Genomic DNA, 26102 nt, shown 5'->3' with positions numbered 1-26102 from the left:
TCAATATCTAGCCTTCAATATCTCAATATTAAAAATTCAAAATTGACATCGTCTCAATATTTAATATCTGATCATTCAATATATTGCAATCCCTGGTATGAACCAATCAGAATCGAGAAAAGAAATAAAGAATCCAAACTAAATAATAATTATTTATTAATTTCTTCTTTGTCTCAATTCTGATTGGTTGAAACAATATTTGTCTAAATACTGACCAGTCTGAATACGCGGTTGTCTAAATACTGACATGTAATCCCTTGCGACACTCCTGGACGAATTATGCCATGATGTTGAAATGGAGCCGAAACTTTCACAACAAAACAACCACTACTGAAGATGACGCTCGACTTGACATCAAGGCAAATGGACTCTGGGGAGGCCGATTCAGCCGAACCTTTTTCGATGTAAAAATTTTCAACCCCAATGCTAAATCCTGCCCTAAAACTATATCTGACGCCTACAAGTATCATGAGAGTATGAAAACATTAAAATACCAGCAAAGAATTCTGGATGTGGAACACAGCAGCTTTGTTCCACTAATTTTTGCGTGTACCGGAGGAGCAGCACCAGGCTCTACAAAAACCGTCCTGAAACTAGCAGAGTAACTAAGCGAATAACGGAACGAATCATACTCGGACACAATTAACTATAAGAACAAAAATAAGATTTGCAATCTTCTGCTTTAGGGGGTGCACAAAACTTAAAAATACATCCAACATAGACAATTCTATCTGTGCTGTAATCGAGGAGTGTAGATATTAATTGACAATTCTCTTGATGTATTAAAATAGACTTGATTTATTCATAAAATTTTGTCGATGTATTTATATAGCGTTGGTATAATTGCTACGAAGTATCTCCTCCGTAGGTCGCTTAATGAGCTTGAAGAAATTTTTGCTAAAAAGTAAATTTCAAACGTTTTCGCAACTATGTGCATCGTCAGGATTTTTACAATAAACTACTCTAAATGACGATAAAACATCAATTTACAAATGTTATTTACAATAAATCACATACAATTTGGTTCTAAACCATCATGATAAAAAATTAGCCAATCACAGTTGACCTCTAAATTACTATTAAGATTAAAATACTCTTAACCTCTAAAATTAATTAAACATTTTAAAATTAATTTGTCTGGAAGTTTCTGAGTCATAATTTCGATTTAGACATGTACGTTTTGAATAAAAAACCAAAAATATTTTGGGACTAAATTTTCAGTGTTAACTCCCTGCTCCTAAACTCATCGCGCGTGTTCAAGCCCGGTTTCTCTTTCCTGATATGTATTGCCTCTAGTGTTAGCAATTTGGTTTGGTTTTTTGACCTATCTATAATTTCCCAACTAAGATCTGCGCTATTTCCCTCAAGTTGGCATTGCTGAAGGTGGAGGCCTACCGGTGAGTCTGCTTTCTTATGTTCCTCAATTCTAGTGCTCAAATGTCGAACAGTTTGTCCGACATAGGTGGAAGTGCATCCACTACATGACAGTTTATAAACCACTCTTGACTTGAGGTCATTAGAAAATGCTGACTTCAGTGATGGTAAACATGATTGTAGTTTTAATGAGCTTGCTTAGGAAAGTTTAACCTGTTGCGAATCGATTCATGCTATGAAATTTATTAGGTTCGCCCCCCTCTCCCCTCAGAAAAATTATCGTGTCGCCTTCATATAGTAGGAAACATTGTAGTACTTTGAGTTTAATTGATACTTCGAGGTTATTTGTTATTTTAGTAGTTTTAGATAATTGCATTTAACTCGTAATAACCTTTTCTACTTTCCGAAGGTTGGATATTTAGCTGATATAATCATGATTTTTTGTTTAAGTGCGATTGTTTCAGGTGCGATGGTAAGTTTGACTGTGTGGACGGTTCCGACGAAGCAGGTGAATATTGTGGGCCTAACACTAATGAAAAGGGTTTCATTTGTTGCACACACAACCGAAAAATCTCCGAGGAACAAATGTGCGACGGTTTTATTGACTGTACTAGGGATTTATCGGATGAATTCGGACCCGCTTGTCCGAGTGGGGGTAGTAGCAACAAAACTAGTAGTAACAAGACTGTGTGTCATCATCCGACGTTTCAGCAATACAGAAGCTTATTCTCGGGTGATCAACTGATAAATATCACAAACAATCAACTGTATGATGGGAAGGTCGATTGCTTTAAGGTAAACAGAAGCTGTTTGTCATTATACTACAGATTTTCCTTGGTAAAAAAGTTTTCAAAATTTTTTAAAGGGAGTGGACGAGAACTGCGTTTGGAAAAAAGAGGTAAGTTTGTGGGCCTCGCCTCGTGATACAGATGATTTTCGAAACTACGAGAAAGTTCTAGGGAACCAAGTCGAGATGCGATGGTATATTATGGCTACGATGGAAGAAATGTCTTTGCTTGGACACAAATACGATGTGAGTGATTTCAGAGCATAAATTATGTCTTTGAGTTCAAGGTGTAGCTTGGTGTCATTTGATAGCCCCGAAACGCACATTTATATGACTATAGGATTTTAATGTTCAACCGAATATGTTTCAACGTTAATTTATTGATGCAAGTGCTTTATTCCGACCACCCTAGAGGAAGGGATATAAGGCCTTGGAGATCTTTTAATCCAGGTTGCACAAACCACGGCATTCGAGAGCACATCCCAATAAAGCCCGCGTAGTCGTGAACTGGATTCGATTAAGTTGCAATGCTTGCGATGAGCAAGCATTAACAAAGACAATTTCAAATCAACCAACTTGGCTTACAGAATCACTGAACGATTTGATAGTTAGATAATTCTTACTGGCGAGAGCAAGTGAATTGTAATCGGGAACTACACTTTTTCCTGTAAACTACTTTCTTACAGGTGACGGGTCTGGGTTTGCGTCCGAACCGGACTTTTTCGTCATGTAACTGTGTATATATCCGCCTCTGTTTGTATGTGTATCTTGCTTGATTAAGGAATCTCGACGCGTTATGGACCCCTTCTCCCTTAGTCTAGGGGTAAAGTACGCGACTTGGGAACATAATGTTTGAGGCTCGATCCTCGGCGGGGCATCTAAAAATATATATGCTTTTTTTTTTGGTAAAATGACAAATAATTTAAATTCTTTTTTTTTTGTTTAACAGTCAAAACAATGACTTTTTTTAACATTGAAAAACTGAATATAAACAAACTAGGCAAACAAAAATACATTATCAGTCATATAGTGAAAACCAAGAGGTCCGTAATCGCAAACAGCACAAGCCAAAAACTATTGCTCCTGATGGCAGACACTAAAGTGGTATATTGTCTATATGGTTACGCTGATGGGTCGCCTCCAATTGATAATTCCATTCGACCTGCCGTTATTTGTCCACCTCTCGACAGCATTGCCTGCGCGTTCGACCGCATTAATAGGCAGCTGAGCCGAGTGTAAATGGCGTTCTTCATCTCCGGCGTGCTGTTTGCATGGCCACACGAGATGCAAGGCGGTCTAGGAATGCGATGGCCTCGCTTCCCCACTCGCCATAGCAAGTGACTACCATAGGAAGGCACTCCCAGCCAAGTTTCCGGCACTTCGCGTCGTTATTGCCGTGCTTTCTTGATGCCGCGGCCGCTGCTGCTGAACCCCTAATTGCGATCGCTCCGTCAATGTTGGTGTCGTTGAGCGGATTCACAACTGTGATGTCCAGGGCTGCATCCTTCCCGAGATTCCACGTTGGCACGAGCACGTCTGCAGGGCGCGTTTGATCGCGAAACCCTGCTCCCGCTTCTAGAATGGGATTCAGTTGTGCTCTGCGACAGTAGTCGGCAATAGAGTTGCGCAGGCCATTGTGTCGTCTGCAAACATCTGGGCCCCGTTTACATGTTAAGGCGTGCTGGGCAAACTGGTCAAGTGTCTCGTTTGGGCAAAGAGGGCACGTTTGGTTAGATGGAAAAATTTCCAGTCCGAGCCGCCATTTGGTGAGAACATTAAACTCGTTGGGTGATAAGCCTAAGCCTAGCGCTTCTGAGGGCTGCGCGCGGATCCAGTCTCCATTGTGAGGTTCAGTCAAGGATGTTAACTTCACTTTTTCAGCAAGCGTGCACGTTTCTTCTAATTCGTGGAAACTGTGCTCGTCAATCAAGTCGGATAACGGTTTCTGGCGAATGAGCTCTGAAGTCGAACTGAGGGGTTCATGGTCTCCTATTCTGCTGTTGAAAATTTCAAGTGCGCTTTCCAGTTTCTGAGCGTCAAATGCGGCACCCATTGAGAATTTGTGTGAGGCTATGAATGCAGGGCTGCAGTGGTTTTCAAGCGACCGCAGGCCGAATCCTCCGAATCGTATCGGTAGTTGTGCTTGTGTCCATGCTCGATCCGTTGCGTTTATGACCACGCTCTCTTCGAAACATTTCCTGACACTGTCATCAAACTTCTTCAGTGCAGGAGCTGAGACGTCTGGAGGAACTGATCTTGCGAGGTGGCTGAGTTTGCAGAATGAAGCGCAAGTTCGGAGCAATATGGTGGAGACTTGAGGGTTTCCTAACTCGGGCAATTTCGACAACAGTTCGTTCGATTCCTTTGCTTTCTCCGCGATGATGTTCCTGCAGAACTCCGCGCTGCCTATCGGTGCCCCTAACATTTGTAAATTCGGTTCGTGGTACTTTTTCTCAATTGCCTCGGGAAAGCACGACAGGTCCGATCTGCTATATAGTTCACATTTACTGAGTTTAACTGAGAGGCCGGTGACTGCGGTGGCGTTGGTCAGGATCTCTAAGACTTTCTCTATTTCTGATCTTTTGCCGCAGAACACACCGTCGTCGAGATACCAACAATGCAGGAGCAGTTCGCATGCTGCGTCTATGTCGTTGACCACGGAGTGTAGCGCAAGAGCAAAGATAAGGGGCCCTAGTTGGTCACCCTGTTGGACTCCGAGCTCTGAAAAGAGGCTGCCCAACACGTGCCAGAGCTTGGGATGCTCGCCGTAGCAGGACTTTGTCCACGCGAGGAGTTCTGGGAAGTGATGTTTACATTCGTTCATGATCAGTTGCCTGTCCATGGTGTTGAAAGCGTTGTACATGTCAACTTTGAATACAACGAAATCTTCGTCCAGCCAGTGTTCTTCTATCACTTTTCGCAGCCGGTGTGTGACCTTCTCAACCCCTCCTGGACACGCCACTCCAAATTGAAGAGGCTCGAAGAACCTGGCAGCTTTAATTTTTAGTTTGGTGCATGCGCATTTGCTCGTTAGCCGTCTAAGGATTTCGCCCGATGCGATGGGGCGGATGTCGTCGTTCGGTTTCTTCAGTGCCGTCAAAGAGGCTCCAGCGATAAACGGAGATAGTTGTCCAGGAGCTGCCCCCCGAAGGAGGATGTTCACGACATGTCGCAACTGAGTTGCAATACTGACGGGGACTTGGGCTTCTTGAGCTTCAATGAGATGTTGGGCTCTCAATCCCGATGGGCCACACGCCGTGTCTTTAGGGAAGCTCCTGATTGCTTCAATCATGTTGAACCCAGACTCCAATTGAACCGCTTCTGTGCCTTCTTTGTCGATTTCGGGCTTTGGCGCTTGGGGATGTTTACACTTAAGCAAATTCCAGGTGCGTTCTGTGTTGGGGGCAATTCCGGTGGATGTCAGAATGCGGCAAGCTCTGCCGTATTGACCGTCTGCCGCGGCGGCGAGAGCGGCGTCTAGCTGAGCATCCCGCTGCTGCTGGTCAGTAGTTTGCTTTGTATTCAAGGGTTTGGCCTTCTCCGCTGTTTCCTTAGCGTCAATCCATAATGCAAGGTGGTCTCCTTTTTCCCATCTGTCACAAATTTTTTCGATGGATGGTAGGTTTTGCTTTTTGCCAGCTCTTTTGTTTGAAGGTAGCACGCACTTGGGAAGCATCATCAGTTTTGTCCATGCGTCTTCGTCGTTCACAGATATGACATGAGCAAGGACATCATGGAGTACTTTTCCAAACTTTTGACGAGCTCGTTTCGGGATGTGCTTCAATGTTGCCCGCTTCAAGGTCATGATTTCGTCTAAAGATGGCATTTCTGTTGATATGGCTTGCCCTGTTTTGTGTCTGTTCCGGGCACTGCAGCTCCGACTATGCGAATCGCGGTGTACGCATGATACAAGTTTGGGGCACACACATGTAAACCTGCGCTGTGACGTCAACCAGGCTTCCGGTACTTCACCAGGTAATATGCCTCTGCTGTGCTTTTCCATGTGTGGCAATTCGCGTGTTGAAGCGATGACTGTTTTGCATGATGATATCGGGCACTTGATTCCACTGCATGATTCGGCAGAACCGGCAGTGTATCCGGCAAGTGCTGCCGCTTGGTTTGGCGCCGCATCATATTGGGATAAAGAGTTTAGAGAGAGAAGAGAGAGCTGCTGGTGCTGTCTGACAGCGCCGGCGGCGGTGTAGAGAACGCCGGATGGGTCTCTGTTTCGTTGTCGCCTACATTGAGAGTTTCAAGCATTTGGGTCATTCCGCTGGTGCTGCTTTTAGCAAATTCTGATAACTGTGTTGAGCAGGTGTTGCACGTGAAACCCGGGGTCCATGAGTGGCTGTTGCGCAGACCACTGCATTTCAGGTGGATCCATCCGCAGATACCGCACCACACTGAAACTTGGTTCTTGCGAAACTGTGCTTCACACTGGCTGCAGTGTTTCTGGTTCATCGTAATATGAAACTATTTAATAAGTTTATCACAACAATTAGGCTAAGATATATATGCTAGAACGTAAACTTGCTTTCTTATGGAACCTCAACCTCATTCAGGTCCCTCGAGATATATATGCTAGAACGAGATATATATGCTAGAACGTAAACTTGCTTTCTTATGGAACCTCAACCTCATTCAGGTCCCTCTCGCTTGATCTACAGGTAAATCCCATGACTTCAGTAGTATGCATATTATACACTATGATGGGGGTTTGTCATCCATGGATGACCATAAGGTAATTGTCACCATGTATTATCTGACAGCCAATGGTCACCATGTAAAAAGTCCTAATTGTGACCATGTATTATTTTATAACTAATAGTCCTAATGTAAAGTTTCGATATATTATTGAGTGCTCCCACTGAACGTTGTGTCTACATGTTTGGTGCTGGAAAGGGTTTGATAAATCCTCGTTCCAACAACAACTGGTATGTTTCACTGCACTATTTCCTGTTTGCTCAATTCTTCTTAAACCTTCGATTCAAATGCAATTTACGTTTTGAGTCACAACCGGACTTATAACCCTCGGGGAGTATCGCGGCTTGACGAGCTTGTTGTGATAAACTTATTAAATAGTTTCATGTGATATGATATGCTCAATGGTACGCGTGTAAGAAGAAGACCCGGGACGGGATTTTAGAGACAAGCTCGTCAAGCCGCGATACTCCCCCTCTACCCGGACATCTCCACCCGTGAAAAACCAGGTTGTAATTGCTTTCATTTCTTTTTTGTTATTTGTTTTTAAATCCATTTCTCTACAATCCATTTTACAATCTATTTTTTCTCTTGTTTTGCCTCTTTTGTACCCCGATTAGTGAATGTCCGTGCCGAAGTACAGACCGAAGTGGAGCAGGAAACTGGTAAAAGGAACCTCAAGGACTAAGTACTGCAGCCCCAAGAGATGTCGGAGCCACGGCTCACTCGTACATGGATGCAACGCTAGCCGACCTTGCAGCTACTGTCTCGCGCTACCCTCGCAGAAACTGAACGGTGTTACTATAGTAGCCGGCTTTAATAACAACTCATCTACGGTTTCAGACTTTGCTAATGATTGGAGATTTTTGATAAGTTTGATAATTCATAAGTTCAACCCAAATGTGCTTATTATCCCCAAAACCATCCTCTGCAAATAATCACTTCATAAACAGAAAACTTGGTGCACTAAATAATTCTTTGTTTTGCCTTATTATTACATTTTACCACTCAAGAATCCGAATTTTTCCCCCCTATCTAAACGTTATTTTAACTGCTAATATGTTTTGTAAAGATGGTATTCATTTTTCTTTTTATGGTAATAAACTTTTCGGTTCATTGCCTGCTCAGCTAACTTGTATAAATTCACCATAAATTTACGCTCCTCGCCACCAAATTATGGCCGATCAAATGCACTGCCGTATTTGCTAACGCCACCTCCGAAAAGGAGGCAAATGGTTTGTCATTTGCAAAGCATACATCCATGTCTCATGTAGCGGCAGCACCCATCTCAACATCACCGGCAACACCCGAATCAAACGTACTGCCCAACGCAACACAATCTAATCCATCGCTCCCAGCAATCACTACAGCCCCCTTCGACCGCTGGAAACTTATCGACCAAGAACTTGAAATTAAATTAAACGTTATATATAAAAATGTCGTTAACTGGAAACCGCGCTTCATAGTTCTAAGCAATAACAAGCCCAGTTTCCAGTTCATAGGATTACTGAACCAGCAGCTGTTGTCATTAGTAGAAGAAACGCCAAATTCTAACGTCGCAATGAAATCAGCAATGATTCTCCTACATCTGCTGCTCCCCAAAACTAAATCAGAAACAAACGGATCAAATTCCAAAACTCTGAGCCACCGCATGATTTTATGGAAGCAAGGTCTACTAGACGAACTTTTCACTGAAGCGAAAGCTCTCCAAATTAGACATCCGAAAAGGAGAAGTGGGAAGGAAACGAGGAAGTTAAGCAATTCGATAAACTAATGAGTACAGGCAAAATGTCTGGCGCCATTGGCTGCCTTTCAGACAAGAAAACAAAAGGAGTACTTCCCCTAAACGAGGTCATTGAAGCAAAAACAGTCCTTAGTATCCTGAAAGAAAAACACCCCCAGCCAAAACAGCGAACACTAACTATATAACATAAGTAAGTGAACCCCATACCACCCCTGTATATTTGAACAAATAAACGCTAAGACAGTTCGAAAATTAACCGTGAAAACGCACGGTCACTCAGGTCTAGATGCGTGCGAATGGAGAAGGATATTAACTCACTTCAACCAAACATCCACTGAGCTTTGCAAAACAATTGCTAACCTATCCTATACAATAGCAATTAAAGTTACCCCCATGAAAACCTAACGGCGTACAACTCATGTCGCCTCATACCTCTGGACAAAAATCCAGGGGTACGGTTCATTGGTATAGGCGAGGTTCTGAGAGGAATAGTTGGCGAAACAATCAGCCAATGTATAAAATCAGACCTTAAAAATCTCGGAAAAAATTGCCAACTCTGCTTAGGCCAGAAGTGTGGAATCGAATATGCTATCCACAGCTTGAGGAACGAGTTTGAGAAACCGGAAACGGACGCCATACTACTAATTGATGCAGAAAATGCCTTCAACTCGCTCCATTGAGAACTTGCTCTAAAAAATGTAAAAATACTCTGTCCAGCACTACATCATGCGCTGGCCAACTCATACAAACGTCCCTCAAATTTGTATGTCAATAACACGGTTTTGACATCTACCGAAGGCACAACGCAGAGTGATCCCCTCGCAATGGGTATGTACGGAATTGGGATAATCCCACTGATTGAGCTGAAGCAAAAACCAAATGTCACCCAAAAATGGTACGCAGATGACGGAAGCTCTGCTGGTGATCATAAGAGTCTCCGCGCAGTAATGGACAACCTGGATGTGCACGGAAAGGCTTTCGGATACAATGTGAAGCGTTAAGTGTCAACTCATAGAAAAGAAAAACCGTCAGGAAAGCGCTGTAAAAGTATTAGAAGGCACAAATATTACAATGCTAGACGGCTCTAGAGTCTTTGGATCAGGCATAGGAACACCATCAGCATGCGATAAATACATAGAAAGCGAAATTAGAAAGACAGCTACCCTAACTGAAGAGCTTTCCAAAATAGCTAAAACATCACCACAAAATGCATACTTCTGCTAAACAAAGGGAGTTTAAAATCAATCAAGTTTTCTAACCAGAAAAACTCCGGGAGCATTTAAGAAAATCGATGAAATTGAGAAAGACGTAAGACAGCAGCTACTTCCTAGTATTACTGGTAAAAACCATATAACCGATGAAGATCGCAGCCTTTTTGCACTACCCTACCACAAAGAATGGGAGGATTAGACCTCCTCAGTAACACGGACTTATCCAGAAATTATGAGTGGTCACGAGTCAATTGTGATCCGTTGGAAAACAGTGATCCAGAAATAGCTGAAACGGAACAAACTCTGATAAATAGAAACATCAAAACAGAGAGACAACATTGCACTCCCAAAAAAGGCTAAAATTATGGAAAATTGCTCATCAGAAAAAAAACTGACTATAAATCTAGCGCTAAAGAAAGGAGCATCGAAATGGCTAAGCGTACTACCCCTAAAAAGACCATTTTTCCCTCAACAAATCAGAGTTTAAAGATGGATTACATCTGAGATATAGATTGGAACCACCAAACACTCCACATACATGCCCATATGGACAACTGTTCACACTGATCCTCTCTCTACACTGTCCCAAAGATGGATACATTCACCTAAGACAAAATGAAATTCGCGATACTTTTGCGACACTCCTGCACGAAGTATGCCATGATGTTGAAATAGAGGCAAAACTTCAATCGTTTAAAGCTTTCACAACAAAACAACCACTACTGAAGATGACGCTCGACTTGACATCAAGGCAAATGGACTCTGGGGAGGCCGATTCAGCCGAACCCTTTTCGATGTAAAATTGTTCAACACCCATGCTAAATCCTGCCCTAAAACTATATCTGACGCCTACAAATATCATGAGAGTGTCAAAACAGTAAAATACCAACCAAGAATTCTACTGTTCGAAAAACGGAACGAAGCGTTCTCGGACACAATTAACTTTCAGAAAAAATAAGTTTTGCACTTCTGAGGAATGCAATCCTCTGCCTTAGGGGGTGCAAAAATCTTAGAATACATCCAACATAGACAATTCTATCTGTGCTGTAATCGAGGAGGGTAGATATAAATTGACAATTCTCTAGATTCATTAAAATTGACTTGATTTATTCATATAATTTTGCCGATGTTTTTATATGGCGTTGGTACGGCTCTATCCAATCTGTGCACGTACCGTCGCATGAGGGAAGAGCCCATGTAAAGTGACCTCTCTTTTTCTGCAAAAGTATGCTAGAAACATTTTCGCTTACACGAAAACGGATATATCCCCGATTAACTGGGTTCCAAAACTGGAACGAAATCTCGCACTTAAAAACACACTAAACACGGAATAGCGGTAGGTCAAATTTTATGTACAAACAATTGTCTTATCAAATCACTGAATTTTTTAAAATTTACTATAAGAGGTTAATGTGTTTTTTATGTGTTTCAATCTACTCGTCGATTTTTTGACCTTGATTCATCTTCAACTGCTTCATTATCGAAAGCGAATTTTTGAAGAATGACGACTCGTCCTCGTTGGAAGTATTGGCCTCCAGATCGGTGATATTCCCGCTATCTATATCACTGCCGTTCGTTTCTGCTGCACGAATCAGACCGGGGTCTGGAGTTTGCCAACTGCTATTGATTTGGTCCATCAGTTGTTGAGGCGAACGATATGGTTGTATTTTCAATAGCAAAATTATCCTCAGAGTAGACATCTTCAATTTCCGGATGGTTTTAGTCAACCATCACTAGGAAATCTTCACAATCCCACGACACTGGTTGTTGACGATCTTCAAAAAATGGCATTCATTTTTCCAAATCGTCAGTTGGATCCGAATTTACAGCGGCGGCGGTGTCATCAATATCATCAAATCCGATCGCAGTCTGAACCACGATGCTTTTGTGAACGTAGGGAAGAGTCTGCTGGCCATCATCGAGGATGTAGCGTTTGTCGCAAGTTGATAACGATGCTTTCGAAGTCACAATGTGCAGATTGTGTGACTCTGATGCGATTCGACTGTTTTCAGTTTTCTGGGACATGGAGAATGAAGAGTCTGAATCGACTGAAAAATATGCATCAAGAAGAGATCGACTGATAAAGATGCATCAAGAAGGGAACAGAAGAATGTAACTTTGAGTACTACGGAAAACAGTACTAGCACCACCCTAATTTCAAATGGGGACGACAACGAAAAGAGAACAGGAAACGAATGATGGAGAAAACTAGAGGGCGATCGATTCGAAATCATCCACGCAGCTAAGGATGATCGATTTTGAAGCACAATCCGAGGCAGCTCGGCAATTTAAGTGGAACACCTATGGCGACTGGACAGCAAACGAATCACTCATACACGATGCAGACTTTGTAAATGATACTCCTGTTGCGTGTACCACTAGCGAGAGACCGAAACGCCGTAACAAGTTAAGACATTATTTGGACACCCAATACGTTTGTCAGTCACGGTTTTTACAGTCACAAAGAGGAACTTGAAGGGTGAAATGTATTCAAAGTTGTAAAAATAGTGAGCAACCATTGGCCGAGATCTGGGAAGGCGCATAATGAGAACGAGATGGGTCGATACGTGGATAGTCGCAACGGATTGGCCGAAAGAAGCGTAATCAAGGTAAGAAGTGTGCGGAGATCATGAAAATCACAGTCTTCTTATGGAATAGTTTGACCCAACGGCGTCAAAAGCCGCCTGTAATTTTGCCCTTACTATACTGAAGTCAAATAACTGGAAACCCATAGCGATTGACATTAAGAAAAGAAGGCAGTTTTGCAGTCACGAAAGATAAAAGGAGATGTATATGAAGCCCAAATACCCAAAACACACTGCTGGATATTGATCGTAGCGGCTTATGTATTAAGTGACGCGGCGCACGAAAGATATCAGACGCTATCAAACATACTTTATACCCGACAGATTTTTGAGTACATGACGCAGCATTTTAGTTTATTGGAAAGCGAAGAACGGACATTGTATTGGACTTCCAATCGTACACGTTGATGATATTCTCTTCGGCGGCACGACTTAGTTTGAAAACCGGGTATAAAGGTAAAGAGCATAAGACTGATTGGGGATTATCAAATGTTAGAACTTCGATTCATTAGGACTCAGCGTGGCGACGTACAGTGATCACATAGAGGTTAGGAGACGGAATGATGGCGATGACGAGATCGCTGATCGGCAAACTTCAGTGGATGACGACGTTAATTCGGCCAGATTTAATCGAAAAGACTAAATGATCTCCTGAGCTTGCTAAACACAAGACGGACTTGGGGAGTGATTCGAGCTCTGAACAATGTGGTGACACTCTAGAAAAGGTGACCAATACAGTTGACGAAGTTCAGGCAGCTGACAGGGACACTACAGATAGAATTTTATGGAGACAAAGTCAAAAGCATTGATCTACGATGACCGAAGATTGAGTAATACGAGAAAAGGATTCCGATAAGGTGGCAACAGTTCACTGGCAGTCGCGAACGATCGGGAGACATAACAACAACTTTCAAGCGAAGGCATACGCGGCCCGAATAACTAGTGAAGAATGTGTCTATTGGAAGACAATTGTCGTGGAAGTGTCTACGACAGGTTTGAAAGATTCACTGTTTCGAGTCCTAGCAAGTCAGTCAAGGTGACAGTAGACGCCCCGAAGTTCAACAAAGACGTGAAGCATCCAAGAAGAGATATTGCCATGGTGCGGTCGCTGATACAATTTGAGGCAGTTTGAAACAAGCCCTGGGCCAAAGTGGCCATGCGGAGTCTGCACGAAGAATGTAGCCTGGACTTGCTACTTAGTCCTCTGTACCGGTTGTAAGCACTGGATTCACTTGAAGCTCTCGGCCCTGAACAGCTTCAGTGACATCGCTGCCAAAAAAAATGAGACCAGACCTGTTTTACAAATGCGAAAACCAGCTATCGAATAGACAAATCGATGCAAAAGAAGTAAAAAGGCTGTAAAAAGCAATACACACAGACCGTCAGCGAAACCAGCACAAACAGACCGAACCCTGTTTATGGAGGCGCACCACCAGAAATACATGAAACATAGAGTTCCCTAACTAGAGTCTGCAGAACACGCTTGTCTTTACTCAGAAACGGATACTGTCGCTTATTGAACTCATACAAGTCAAGAATTGATGAAGAAATAGAAGAGGGCTGTCAAAACTGCAACAACCTTGGTCACACAACCCAACATTTATTGGAATGACCGGCCAGGTTTTCATGTTTTGGAGTTCATTCACCATTCTGTTGGCGAATCTTTGAGGTTCTTTGGACGTTCGTCTCATCTGACAATGGCAATACTTTTGGGTGATTCAGATTCCAATTTCAAATCGTAGTTTAGTTGTTGCTTTTAAAATGATTTCTTTTGATTTTTTTTTGAGTTTTTGAGTCTTTCAATTTACTAATTTGGCGGCATAATCATGTCAAAAATGTGGCAAAATTAGGTTCGGCAAAGAATCAAGTTCAAATGTCGTAGACATAGCCGGGCCCATTTGCAGGTTGCAAATTAGAAAATAGTTCATTGATTGTCAGCTGATGGTACGTCGTCGTTGATTGTAATGGTCATCTAGTTGTTAGCTGTCGTTGATCATGTTGGTCATCTAGTTGTTACTATGGTCCAATACTCGCGAGAGTTTGACTGCTGGTCGGTGTAGAATCCCCCTGCTAGTTTTAATTTCGCAGGAGCGAACGATTCCGTCTGCACCTGGGAAAGTACGAAGTACCCGTCCCAGGGGCCAAAGACCTCGAGGTGTTAGGTCTTCCAGTATCCATACAAGGTCTCCTTGCCGAAGATTTTCCACTTGCTTTGTCCATTTCGTTCGGGTTGTCAAGGTTGGCAAGTAGTCTTTGAGGTATCTGTTCCAGAACTGTTGACTCAAGGCTTGAGCTTGTTTCCAAGTTTTCTTGTCCGTTGTGTGGCGAGGGAGAAACAATCCGGGAGGCAAATTGTTTGTTGGTCGTCCTAGTAGAAGGTGATTGGGTGTAAGGGGCTCGTCGTCGGTTGGGTATGATGAGACGTGGGTTAGCGGGCGAGAATTCATCATAGCTTCAACCTCGCACGTGAAGGTTGACAGTTTCGTCGTCCAGTGCCCGTGTTCCAATGACTTTGTAGAAGGCAATCTTAAATGTTTTTATAAGGCGTTCCCATGATCCACCAAAGTGAGGAGCTGCAGGTGGGTTGAATTTCCAGGTTATTCCAAGTAATTGGCATTGATTGTTGAAGTCGTTGCTGTGTTGAATCTCAGAAAGGCTTTCCTGTAATTCCTTGTCAGCTGCAACGAAGGCTTTTCCGTTGTCAGAGAAGATGATCCTGGGTTTACCGCGTCTAGCGATGAAACGGCGTATGGCTTGTAGAGTTGAGTTTGTGTCAATTTGCTGGCATATTTCTGAATGAACTGCTCGCGTGACGAGGCAGGTGAAGAAGAGAACGTATCGCTTACTGTACTCGTCGTTGTTCCGCGTGGCAAAGGGTCCAAAGAAGTCAATTCCTGTTGAGTAGAAGGGGTAACTGTTTTCCGATAAAGGGAGTCGTTGTAGGGGTAGATCTGCCATCAGAGGCTTCACTGGTTCCTGTCGAAGGCGTCGGCAAGGTATGCATTGTCGAATAGTTTTCTTCAGATGCTTGCGTGATCTTATGATCCAAAAGTCCTGCTGAAGAATGCTTCGGGTGTGTTCCATTCCACAATGGGAATTTATTTTGTGTGTTTGCTTCATGAAGAGTTGTATTGGGTAGTTTTCTGCGTTCAGAATGACTGGATGTCGGCTGCAAAGTAGAAGCGGGGCTTTCTGTAGTCGTCCTTTGGCACGTAAGTATCCGTGATCGTCGATGAAGGGGCAAAGAGGTTGTAGAGGGCTGCGGGGTGGAATGTCAGATTTCTTTGTCAGGCATGCTATTTCCTTGGGGAATGATTGATTCTGTGAGTGTTTAATGATCCATGCGAATCCTAAGGTGAGGTGTTGAAGTGAGAGGCTCTGGCGTGTCTTCCTTTTGATGTTTTCTGCGAAGAGAAGAACATATGAAGTAACTCTGAGTGCTCTTGTCCAAGTGCTAAATCGGTTGAAGTCGATTACTGATGTTGGCGGTTGTGGGTCGTTGTCTGTCAGATGAATATCGGCTGATGGTTGTGTTGGCGGATGATTAGGCCAATCTGATGATGGTCTTAACAAGAAGTCTGGTCCTTTGATCCATCGTGAATCGGTAGTCATGTCACATGCTTTGTAACCACGTGTTCCGTCGTCTGCAGGGTTGTCTTTGCTGGGCACGTATCTCCAGTCCAGTGGAGATGTTGAGTCCATGATGAAATTCAGGCGGTTGGCAATGAAGATCCGGTGTCGTTGATTCGGCGAGTTTATCCAATGAAGAACTGTTGTACTATCTTTCCATAGTGTCGTACTGTCGATTCGTATGTCATGTTGTTCTTTGATGAAACGAGACAGTTTAGCTCCGTTAGTGGCGGCTTGAAGCTCGAGATTTGGAATTGTCATTCTGTTGATGGGTGCTACTCGGGCTTTTCCAATGACGAACTTGAGTTCCGTTGTGTCGTCGTCGTATCTGATTCTGAGGTAAGCAACTGATGCTAAGGCAAGTTCGGAGGCGTCGCTGAATACATGGAGTTGGGTTTCCAGTATCTTCGTTTCTGCTTTGAAGTAAATCCGGGGCAGGCAGATGTCGTTGAATTGGCCTCGCTTGTCTATCCAATCGTTGAGGTCTGTTAAATGATCCATGTTTAGAGGTTTGTACCATTGAGGTCCATTACTCCAGGCAAGTTGAAGTGATTGTCGTAGTCGAATTGTAAGTGGCATCGTAATTCCAAGCGGGTCAAAGATTGAAGAAGCAAACTTCAATAGTTTGCGCTGCGTTAAGTCCTTCTTGTCAATGGCGTGAAACTTCTTTGCTTCCACAAGAAAGACGTCCGTGTCTGGTTTCCATTTCACTCCAAGAACTCTTTCGAGGGGTCGTTCCTTCTTGGTGAGGCTGTCGCTGTTTTCCAAGTGGTTCTTGTTAACTGTTGTGAGGAATTGTTGAGAGTTTGAGGTCCATTTTGTGAGGTTGAAACCTCCAAGGCTGAACATCTTTTGAAGGTCGTTCATTAACTGTGTCGCTTCCGTCGGCGTTGAAACGGCTTTGTATAGGTCGTCCATGTATATGTTGCGTTTTGTGATTTGCTCCAAGGCTGGATATTTGTCGGCATTGTCCTTCGCACATTGTCGAGTGGCGTATCAGGCAACACATGGTGAGTCGGTAGCTCCGAAGATGTGGCGGGTGTATTGGAAGGTTGCGGGTTGGCCCGTGTTGTCCTTCCACAGAAATCGCAAATACGGCTGGTCCTCTGGGCTCACGAAGACCTGCATGAACATTGCTTCAATGTCGGCAGAAATAGCAATTTGGTCTTCGCGAAATCGCATAACGATTCCAGTAAGGTTTGTGAGGAGGTCTGGTCCAGTTAGTAGGTTGCTGTTGAGTGATACTCCTTTGTAGATGCTCGATGCATTAAGGACTCGGCGTACCTTGCCAATTTATTGATGTTTGTCACTGGATGATGAGGAAGGTACCATTTTCCTGTTGAGTCTTCATGAGAATCATCAACTTTGACTATGAAACCTTTCTGCAAGTCGGTGTCGATGGTCTCCTGATATTTCTGTGCCATCTCGGTGTTTCTCTTCAGTCGTTGGAGAAGGCTGTCGAGCTGCTTCTTGGCAAGCCATCTATTGTTTGGCAGTTGTTGTCCACGTTTCCAAAGCATTCCAACTTCGTAGTGTCCATTGGGCAAGCGGGTTGTTGAAGATTCCAAGATGCGGAGAGCTTCCTTGTCGTCTGTTGAGAGGCTGCGTTGGTCAGTTGAAATCCCTTCGGCGTCCAATTTCATCCATTCAGCTACGTGGCGAAACAGTGTATCATCTGTCGTCAAGTTGATTGTGTTGACGTCGTTGGGTGTCGCTGCATTGTCTCGTCCACAGAGAGACCATCCAAGTGGCGTTTTCCATCCAATAGGCACATTTTGTTTTGAATGGATTACTTCTGAAGGTGTCACGAGTTCGGCGAAATCGCATCCAATGATGATTCCGATTTCTTTCGAGGGCAGTGTGGCTATCCGAATGTGTTGAAGAGGCTCGTTTCTTTGGCAGATGGAGTTGACGAGTTCAGGGTTGAATTGGGAAAGGTTCCAATCCATTATGACGTCGATGTCATTTAGTTGAAATGGCTGCTTTTGCTGGTTGTAGGGTCCAATCGCAATCGTCATCTTTGTAGAAGCTGTGTCTGATGATGTCAGTGCTTGGTTTAGCTGGATGGTGTCGTCTAACTGCAGATCTGGTTTGAGTTGGAGGGCGATTGATGATTTAAGCAATGTCAGTTTGCTTCCACAATCAAGCATTGCATAGGCATGAACTCTGTTTGCCATGAGAGATCGTTATTGGCAGGGTCGGAATGTGGCGAGTCGATTTCCTTCTGCTTATGCTGGTGCTGCAGTTGGTGGTGTCGTCATGTTGTCTGGAGTTCCGGTTGGCTGTCTCCCTTTGTGTCGTCGAGTTGTAGGTGCTGCTGTTGTGCAGAAGTGTGTGGTGTTTCTTACTGCATCCGTCCGTCCGGCAGGTTTGCGTTGATTGACAGTCGGCGAACTTGTGGGGGCTGAGGCAGTTGAAACATAGTTGTAGGTCCCTGGCATGCTGTAATCTGTCCTTTGGGTTCATTGCGATGAAGTGTTGGCATTTTCCAAGGTACTGGCAATTGCGTTTCTCCGGGCAAAAATCTCGTCGTTGATCCTTTTGTCCAGATTTATGTTGCTGCTGGCTGCGTTGCTGGTTCCGGTTGTTCTGATTGGCGCGGTGATCCGATGGTCCATGTTGGTGGGTGTGACCGTTGGATGATGATCCTTGAGTGTTGCTGCTGTTGTAGTTGTTGCTGCTGCTGCTGTTTCTGGTGTTGTTGTTGTTGCTGTTGCTCGGCAAATCGCTGCATGCTTCGGCGTAGATGTTGAACCAATTGGTGAGGTCGATGAGTGATGGTTGTCTGATGTTGCATCGCAGATTGTATCTATTCCATTCTAGTCGGCAAGGGGTAGGCAGTTTTGACAAAACTGTTTGGACATTTGTAGAGTGTAGATCGTGCTGGAATCCAAGTGTCGTGAATGTATCGACCATTGTCTGTAGGAAGTTGGCGAGGTCCTTGTAGCTTCTGGTATGTCGTAGATTGGGGCCGCTGATGGCGTCGAGTCGTCGAAGGAAGGATGTAACTATCTTCGTCGGGTTACCAAAGTCGTTTTCCAGTCGCTGAAGGGCTGCGTCATACATTGCTCCATTGCATCCATATCCTCGGATGAGAGATTTGGCATCTCCGGATACAAGTTTCTGCAGATGTGTCATCTTTTCCGAGTTTGTCATGTCGGTGCTGTTGATGGTTGCGTTGAACAGTCCTATCCAATCTAACCATTGTTCAGGTTCTCCGTCGAATATGAATGGTTTGACAATGGGCACTGATTTCCTGAATGTCTTCGATATCGTTTGATGATGGTTGTGGTCTGTCGGTGCTGTTCCAAGGTTGGTAGGAATCGGGAAATAAGTCGGCTGGTTCTGATGTGCTGCATGTTGATGTGCTGCATGTTGATGGACTGCATGTTGATGAGGGGGAGGTCGGTTGATATTTTGGTGAGTTGTTCCTGTTGGTCCCCTGCAGCCTGCATGAAAGAAGGCTGTTGTTGATGATGTCGGCATGTTCGTAGGGTTGTATGCTGTCGTGGTTCCCAGAAATCCTTCCTGGTATGATCGTATGGCAGGTTGTGTACATTTGTGAGTCAGGGTCGGCTGGCTGGAGGTCCAATTTGTTGCTGTTCGTTGATCTCCTTGGTTTGTTGGCAGTAGTGCTGGTTGTGCTGGTATCGGTACTCCGTTGATGTTTGTGATACCCTTAGCTGTCGTCTGGTGTCCACTGAACACGTTGGTGGGGGGATGATTGGTTGAATTCTGATTTCCAATCGTCAAGATGGGTCTAAAGGCGCTATTCGGATTATGTGTCCTCTGTTGCTGACTTGGAGGCTGGTTCTGTTGTAGGCTTGAAGGCTGGTATAGTCCATGTGGGGGGCTAGCTGTCTGGGGAGCAAGAATTGGGTGTGTGATTTGCTGTCCAATCATTTGACTCTGAGCTGCTTTTGAAGTTGCTGTAGGAAGAAATATTGGCTCTGAAACATTTCTTTGTTGGGTTGCTGGTGCGTTCATCTGCTGATTGAAAACTTGGATTTGAGTTCCAGGGTTGGAGTGTGGTGACGTTTCATGAAGTTGAGCTTCTGAGTTCGGTCTTCGTCCCACTGTTGCTGTCAATTGCTGGTTGTCGATTTGGAGTTGAGTTCCATTGTTCAATTCTTTTGTCGTTCCTTGAAGTTGAGCTTCTGGGTGGTTCGTCTGAAGGTTTGAACTTTGTGACAAGTCGGCGTTCGGCTGCTGCAATGAGAGGTTTGACTGAGGATGGAGGTGAGTTCCATGGGCAGTTTGAGTTCCAACAGTTTCTGTTTGTTGTTGATGAATGCGATGATCCAAGGTATTGGCGTCGCTGTTAGATCCGGGGCGAAGTAGGAGTCCTGAATTGTCCTGGGCGGAATTTGATCTGTGGTTTGAAGTAGCGTTTAAGATTGCTGGCAATCCTGAAAATTGTGGCGAATCGTCCGGGGTGTCCTGGTCCATGGTGACGTTTTGTGTAGTGGTACTACGGGTTAAACTTTCCGTTTGGCGTCGAAGGGGAAGATTTTTCAAGGCTTGTCGTATTATTGAAGGCGTCGAGACGTTGCTGGCTACTCGTGATGAGTTTAAAGAAGACGTGGCAGTGTTGTTGAGGGTACGCTCGTATCGTTTTGATCGTAGTTGGATCGTTCGGTACAAAACTTTCAAAGTTTTCAATCGTTCAATGATTGAGTCTTGCTGGTCCGTTCCGGTGCGCATTATCTTGACTGCTTCGTTATTGGCATCGTCGAGCAAGCTCTTCAATTCCGTTAAGAAATCGTTCATGATCTGTACTTCGTCGGAATCGCTTATGGCTTGGTTAATTGCTTTTGCTAAAATTTCTACGTCTGTTTCTATGACTTTAAAAACAGCATCATAGGTTGAATTCATTTTTAATTGACTTTGTCTCCTTATCTTAATTCACGTTTTGACGTGTTAGGCAAAAATGTAAAATGGCCAATATGTAATTCCTTTGATTACATGGAACCCTCGCAATTGTATTGTAACAAAAAAAATGATTTTGAGTTTTTTTTTCTTTGGAACTTACAATCCAAAAACAAAAAGTAAACAATATGATTGGTTAGTATAAGGATGGGTTCGTTGATTTTTCCAACAAAAAAAAAACCTTGGTTTCGGTTTCTTTGTTTTAAAAACTATTGGGCGCCAATGACAATGGCAATACTTTTGGGTGATTCAGATTCCAATTTCAAATCGTAGTTTAGTTGTTGCTTTAAAATGATTTCTTTTGATTTTTTTTGAGTTTTTGAGTCTTTCAATTTACTAATTTGGCGGCATAATCATGTCAAAAATGTGGCAAAATTAGGTTCGGCAAAGAATCAAGTTCAAATGTCGTAGACGTTTTGTGTAGTGGTACTCCGGGTTAAACTTTCCGTTTGGCGTCGAAGGGGAAGATTTTTCAAGGCTTGTCGTATTATTGAAGGCGTCGAGGTTTTCATGTTTTGGAGTTCATTCACCATTCTGTTGGCGAATCTTTGAGGTTCTTTGGACGTTCGTCTCATCTGAAGTACCGTCTCTTTGAATAGTTGCGCTCTTACATTCCCCTTTAGATGGGGCCTCCCTTCCAATCTGTCTAACAGATCCTCCTCACTGCCAGTGTCGAATGAATAGTCGTCGAGGACTGCCTGACTTGAATCACTTGAAGAGAAGTTTGTGACCCTATTGTGTCGACGGTTTCGTCTATTTGTTCCGGTTTGAGAGATCTCTTTATTGCGAATTGTTTCGTTGCTGATGTTTTCGGCTCGTTGTGTTGTTTGGAAATTGTTTGCTAATGTTATTTTGTTCAAGATCCCCTGCCTTTGCTCTCCGTTCTCACCGAAGCTCGTGTTCTTCTTCAATGACGTGTCTTCTCTGATCCGGTCAACTTCTCGATTAAATACTGCTGATGTTGTTTTTATCAGCTTCCTTGCCTTGTTCCTGGTCTCCGGTCTTACTCGGGTCTTGTTCTTGGCCTCCGGTCTGCGATTTTCTAAGGCAGGATTATTTCGGATATGGAAATCCAAAAATATTAAGACCACTTTTCTCCTTGACTCTTTTTGTGAGTCCCTGGTTGAATCAGGATGGATTTACCCTATCCGCTAGTGTCTCCCCTGAATCATCGATGTCCCCAGTTAATACCCTATTTGGTAACTTTTTTGCAGTTATTCTTTCGTCGCTATTTTTAAGTGATAGTCCCGCCAGTGTTGGTAGTAGCAGTAGTATGGCATCGTCCTCTTGCTTCGCCTTTTGTCATTATGCAGTTCCTCAATTCCTTCTGTTTTTTGTCTCTTTTAGTCAGCGCAGCTATCAATTTTTTTGAAATTTTTTAGCAGTTAGTTGTCTAATGGGTCTGACAGGGTCACCCTCGTCTCTTCCTCCCCTTCTGTTTCTAATTGAATAACTAGTAGATCTATGACGTGGTCAGATTTTTACTCTATATCCAACTTTTTGTGTTCATCAACTGCCTGGATCATGCTTATCATAACTGTACCCAGCGCTATCAAGAGTTTCCATTTCCGTCTCAATTTCTTTCAGTGTTCTAACGGTTCATAACTTATGTATTACTAACGAATGCCTTGCGCTTTTACGAGATATTATGCCCTTCCTGTTGAATCAAAAGGGGCGCTAGAGGCGGCATGATCGTGTCTGCTCTTAAAAGATTTCGAGTTTCTCAAAAATATGAAACACGTCGCAGTGTGTCGCTGTAATTTTATACGCCTGAAAAACCTTGTAAGCTTTTTTAACCATATAAATCGTTTTTTTTTTAATTAAATTTTTTGCAATGCTACTGGCCGAAATATTTGATACTTATTTAATTTCTGGTCAAGCTTGTTTGTTTAGGAAATGATCATCAAATGTAGCGCCGATAACAAAGACTGCGATCAAAGCATAACCGTGAATTACACTGTCTCGCAAGATTACGGAAATTGTTTCTCATTCACGTACAAAAAACCCGTCACCACTAGCGGGAAAAACTACGGACTTCAAATTTGGTACAATCTGGAAGCGTATGACTCTTTAGGCTTGTTCACTGCCACTTCAGGACTGAAATTGTTTTTGACCACGCCGGGTCTGGTTGACCGCAATGGAAACGTATTTGTGGATTTAACAAGTGAGTTGAGTCTGCCACCAGGATTCGAACACATGGTGTCTGTGCAACCTAATAATGTCCAGAAGCTTGTGGAACCCTACAGTACGTGCGAGAACTATGGAGAGGGAACTGTACATATCTACAATACACGCGATGACTGCTTGAGACATTGCGTAAATCTGTACGTTCATTACCAGCATCATCGCAAGTTTTTCTTGTTAACTGTTCATGAGTTATTTCCGTCCAATGCGAGAAATTTCACTGTAATTAAAACAGCACTTTCTCGATTTTTGCGGGTTCAAATATCGTTGTCGTGAAAACAGTTGTCAATTGATGCGAAACCTGCAAAGCTATTAATTTATCGAAAACTTGTTTTTGTTTGATATTTAGGTTTGTAGATACATTCAGTTTTAGGTGGTTTAATCCATTTTTTTGCTTGTACTTATAAAGAGTCGATGAACTTAATTCAGACTCTTATATAGGTGCTGATGGTTTTTTTTCGTTTTTTTTTTTAGGAAAAGTCATCACATTTGTTCAGGTTCAAATTTAATTTTTCGCGGTTCGACTTTTGAATTCTTTTTAATTTCAGTTTTCTTCAGTTAAAAAGAAAGCAAACTCCTCTATCGTTAGGTAAAAGTCTAAAGGTCACGAATAACATGACCGACTTCTAGTATCGGAAGTAGAATTTAATTTTCAGATTTCCCAGCGGAATAAAAAATTTAACTAATGATCCAGTTTTCTCAAATTATTTGAATTTTATCAAGTCAATCATGAATTGTTTACACAAGCGTCAGCTCAGTATGTTATTACGAACCTCTTTGCTTCTGATTGCTTGAAAATTATTTTTCATAGCGCTATTTGATCAGATCGTTCTTCTTCCGACTGTTGAAGAAATTGACGGAATATTTTTTCTTTATCCAGACTTTTTAACTAGGAATTTTTAACGGAGTTTTTTTCATATCTGTCGAATGGTATTCTTTTTCTGAGCTCGAATTCAAGAAGATATATCACCTGTGAATTTTTTTTGTAAAGTTATGAGGGTTTAGATATTGTTAATTTGGGACAATTAATTCGCGATACTTTTTCTGCTATTAACGCGTGAGCGGCAATTGAAATTGTCTTGGAAATCATTGCAAATCAAAAAAAGGCATCCTCTTTATTCTATAATTACTGCTTTACTATATGAGAACTATATCATTTTGTTCTTAGTTTTCTCAAATTGGGTTAATTTTAACATAAAAGTGTCCATCATAAGTTGTTCTAAAAATTCAATGATCTTTAATGCCATCTTTTTTTGTCTTCGAAATTCAAAAGTAGAAAGTTTTTCAAAAAAACAAGTGAGTATTTATTCTTCACCTTTCTTGCGTTCATTACTCTTTTCCAACTGTCAGTTGAAATATTCAAATCAAATAATGAAATAGTGAAAAATATTGTTTTTATAGGCTTACAAAATTTTTTAACTAGTACACAAAATAAAACATGATACGTTTTTTAGCACCTGGAGCCAACTCAAAGTTAAGTTTTCCGACAAGTTTATTTATTTCTTTTTCATTTATTTTGAAATTTTTTGATGCATGATTCCGGTTGAAACTTGGCTTCGTTTCCCTTCATTTTCCACTTAGCATTGATTTTATCTGATTACTCTAAATAGATTATGCTGTTGCAGTTTTTGATTTCATGATTGGTTTCAAAGAAAATTAAATTAGGTTTTTAGTTGCTTTTGAGTTTACTAGTTGTCTTTTTAAGAGTCGATGAACGTAGTTTAGATTTTTATATAGTTCGCGATGATTTTTTTTCAGGTAAAGTTCTCTTAGGAAATTTGTTCCGGCTCAAATTTACTTTTTTTCATGTATATATATTCAAAAAGGGACAATTAACTTTTTTCTTTTTAATCGAAAGTTGAGATTTTTCAAAAAATTAAGTCGGTTTTTTTGCTGTTTAATTGCGTTCATTGACTTTTTCCAACTCTCTGTTGGCTATGTTTTTCATTTCCCGCTAATTTGGTTTGAGGTTTTGTTTTTAATGTTCTTTTCCCAATTTGGATTTTGCTTTTGATAGCTTTTCACATTAAAATACGTGAAAAACTATGTCTCGCCTCCTTTGTTGAACTCTTTTCAAATACTTAATTGAAAGCTGTATTTCAGGTGCCAATAGAAGTTATGTTTTTTGCACTGCATCCCTGAAAAATAGACTGCTTGTGTTCTTCAATATTTTGTAATGAAATTCCTTGTGTCTTTTTCAGATTGAAGGCTCAAATTTGCGGTTGCGTCGATGATCTTCTGTTCAGAAAAGTTCCGCTTTGTACCCTGAATCAAACCTATGAACGAGAATGCGTGGACTATATAAACGCTTTTGCGAACCCAAACACCGTGTGCGATTGCCCGAATGAGTGCAATGTCAAGTCATATGACGTCACAATTACGCAACTTGAATGGCCGACTAACAGATCAATAGCCCGATTTGTAGCCAGCGTGTATAAAGACTTGAATGGTTCTGCAATTGACTATCTCATGACTGCAATAGATAAATACACTGTCGATAAAACCGAAAACTCACAAACAGCTTTGACCCAACTGAGGTCAACTTTCGGAAGTGTGACCGTGTACTTTCGTGACCTCTCAGAAATGATAATAATTGAACGACCTGTGTACAATTTCATAATGGTGGTTTCTAATTTTGGAGGACTTCTGGGACTGTACTTAGGCATAAGTGTTCTGACAGTCTTGGAGTTGGTCGATTTCATTTTTGATTTTATGGAATATATGAAGCTGAGAGGAAAAAAGCAGTCGGGGCAAAAAGTTGCGAATTTGCGTAGTGGAACTGATAATTTTGCGTTGATTAGCGAGTCAGCTGAGAATAGAATTTGGCCTGTCAAAACATTCCATGTGGAAGAAGAAAATTCTTCAAAAGGGACTTTGGATATAAAAAATCATTTGAGCAATCTCCCTCCCCTGATGACTAGATGAGACTTCGGGAAAGAAAAAGCGGGGAAAATGAA

At 42.4% G+C, this 26102-nt stretch overlaps 3 protein-coding genes across 4 annotated transcripts in view; 1 reads left to right on the top strand and 2 right to left on the bottom strand.

Annotated features, from left to right (window-relative positions):
• LOC134842596 (spermatogenesis-associated protein 7 homolog) overlaps positions 1-6660 on the bottom strand; it is a 532288-nt gene extending 525628 nt beyond the window's left edge. The window contains exon 1 of the mRNA XM_063859011.1: positions 6638-6660. The gene's annotated coding sequence lies outside the window, so the exon portion shown is untranslated. The remainder of the gene's footprint in view (positions 1-6637) is intronic.
• The window catches only part of LOC134842597 (Golgi SNAP receptor complex member 1-like), a 290244-nt gene extending 283580 nt beyond the window's left edge, over positions 1-6664 (bottom strand). The window contains exon 1 of the mRNA XM_063859013.1: positions 6637-6664. The gene's annotated coding sequence lies outside the window, so the exon portion shown is untranslated. The remainder of the gene's footprint in view (positions 1-6636) is intronic.
• LOC134842592 (degenerin unc-8-like) lies at positions 1829-26102 on the top strand. 2 transcript variants are annotated; one of them, XM_063859003.1, is made up of 4 exons: positions 1829-2169; positions 2240-2407; positions 22855-23285; positions 25347-26102. In XM_063859003.1, the coding sequence occupies exons 1-4, from the start codon at positions 1960-1962 to the stop codon at positions 26068-26070; spliced, it is 1533 nt and encodes a 510-aa protein (XP_063715073.1). In that variant the 5' UTR covers positions 1829-1959; the 3' UTR covers positions 26071-26102. The 2 variants fall into 2 exon arrangements, with proteins under 2 accessions (XP_063715073.1, XP_063715074.1); XM_063859004.1 differs by lacking the exon at positions 2240-2407.

This window comes from Symsagittifera roscoffensis, chromosome 3 (genome assembly GCF_963678635.1).
Source record: "Symsagittifera roscoffensis chromosome 3, txSymRosc1.1, whole genome shotgun sequence".
Taxonomy (NCBI): domain Eukaryota; kingdom Metazoa; phylum Xenacoelomorpha; order Acoela; family Convolutidae; genus Symsagittifera; species Symsagittifera roscoffensis.
The sequence above is the reverse complement of the archived record's forward strand: the minus strand, read 5'-3'. Positions and strand labels throughout refer to the sequence as shown.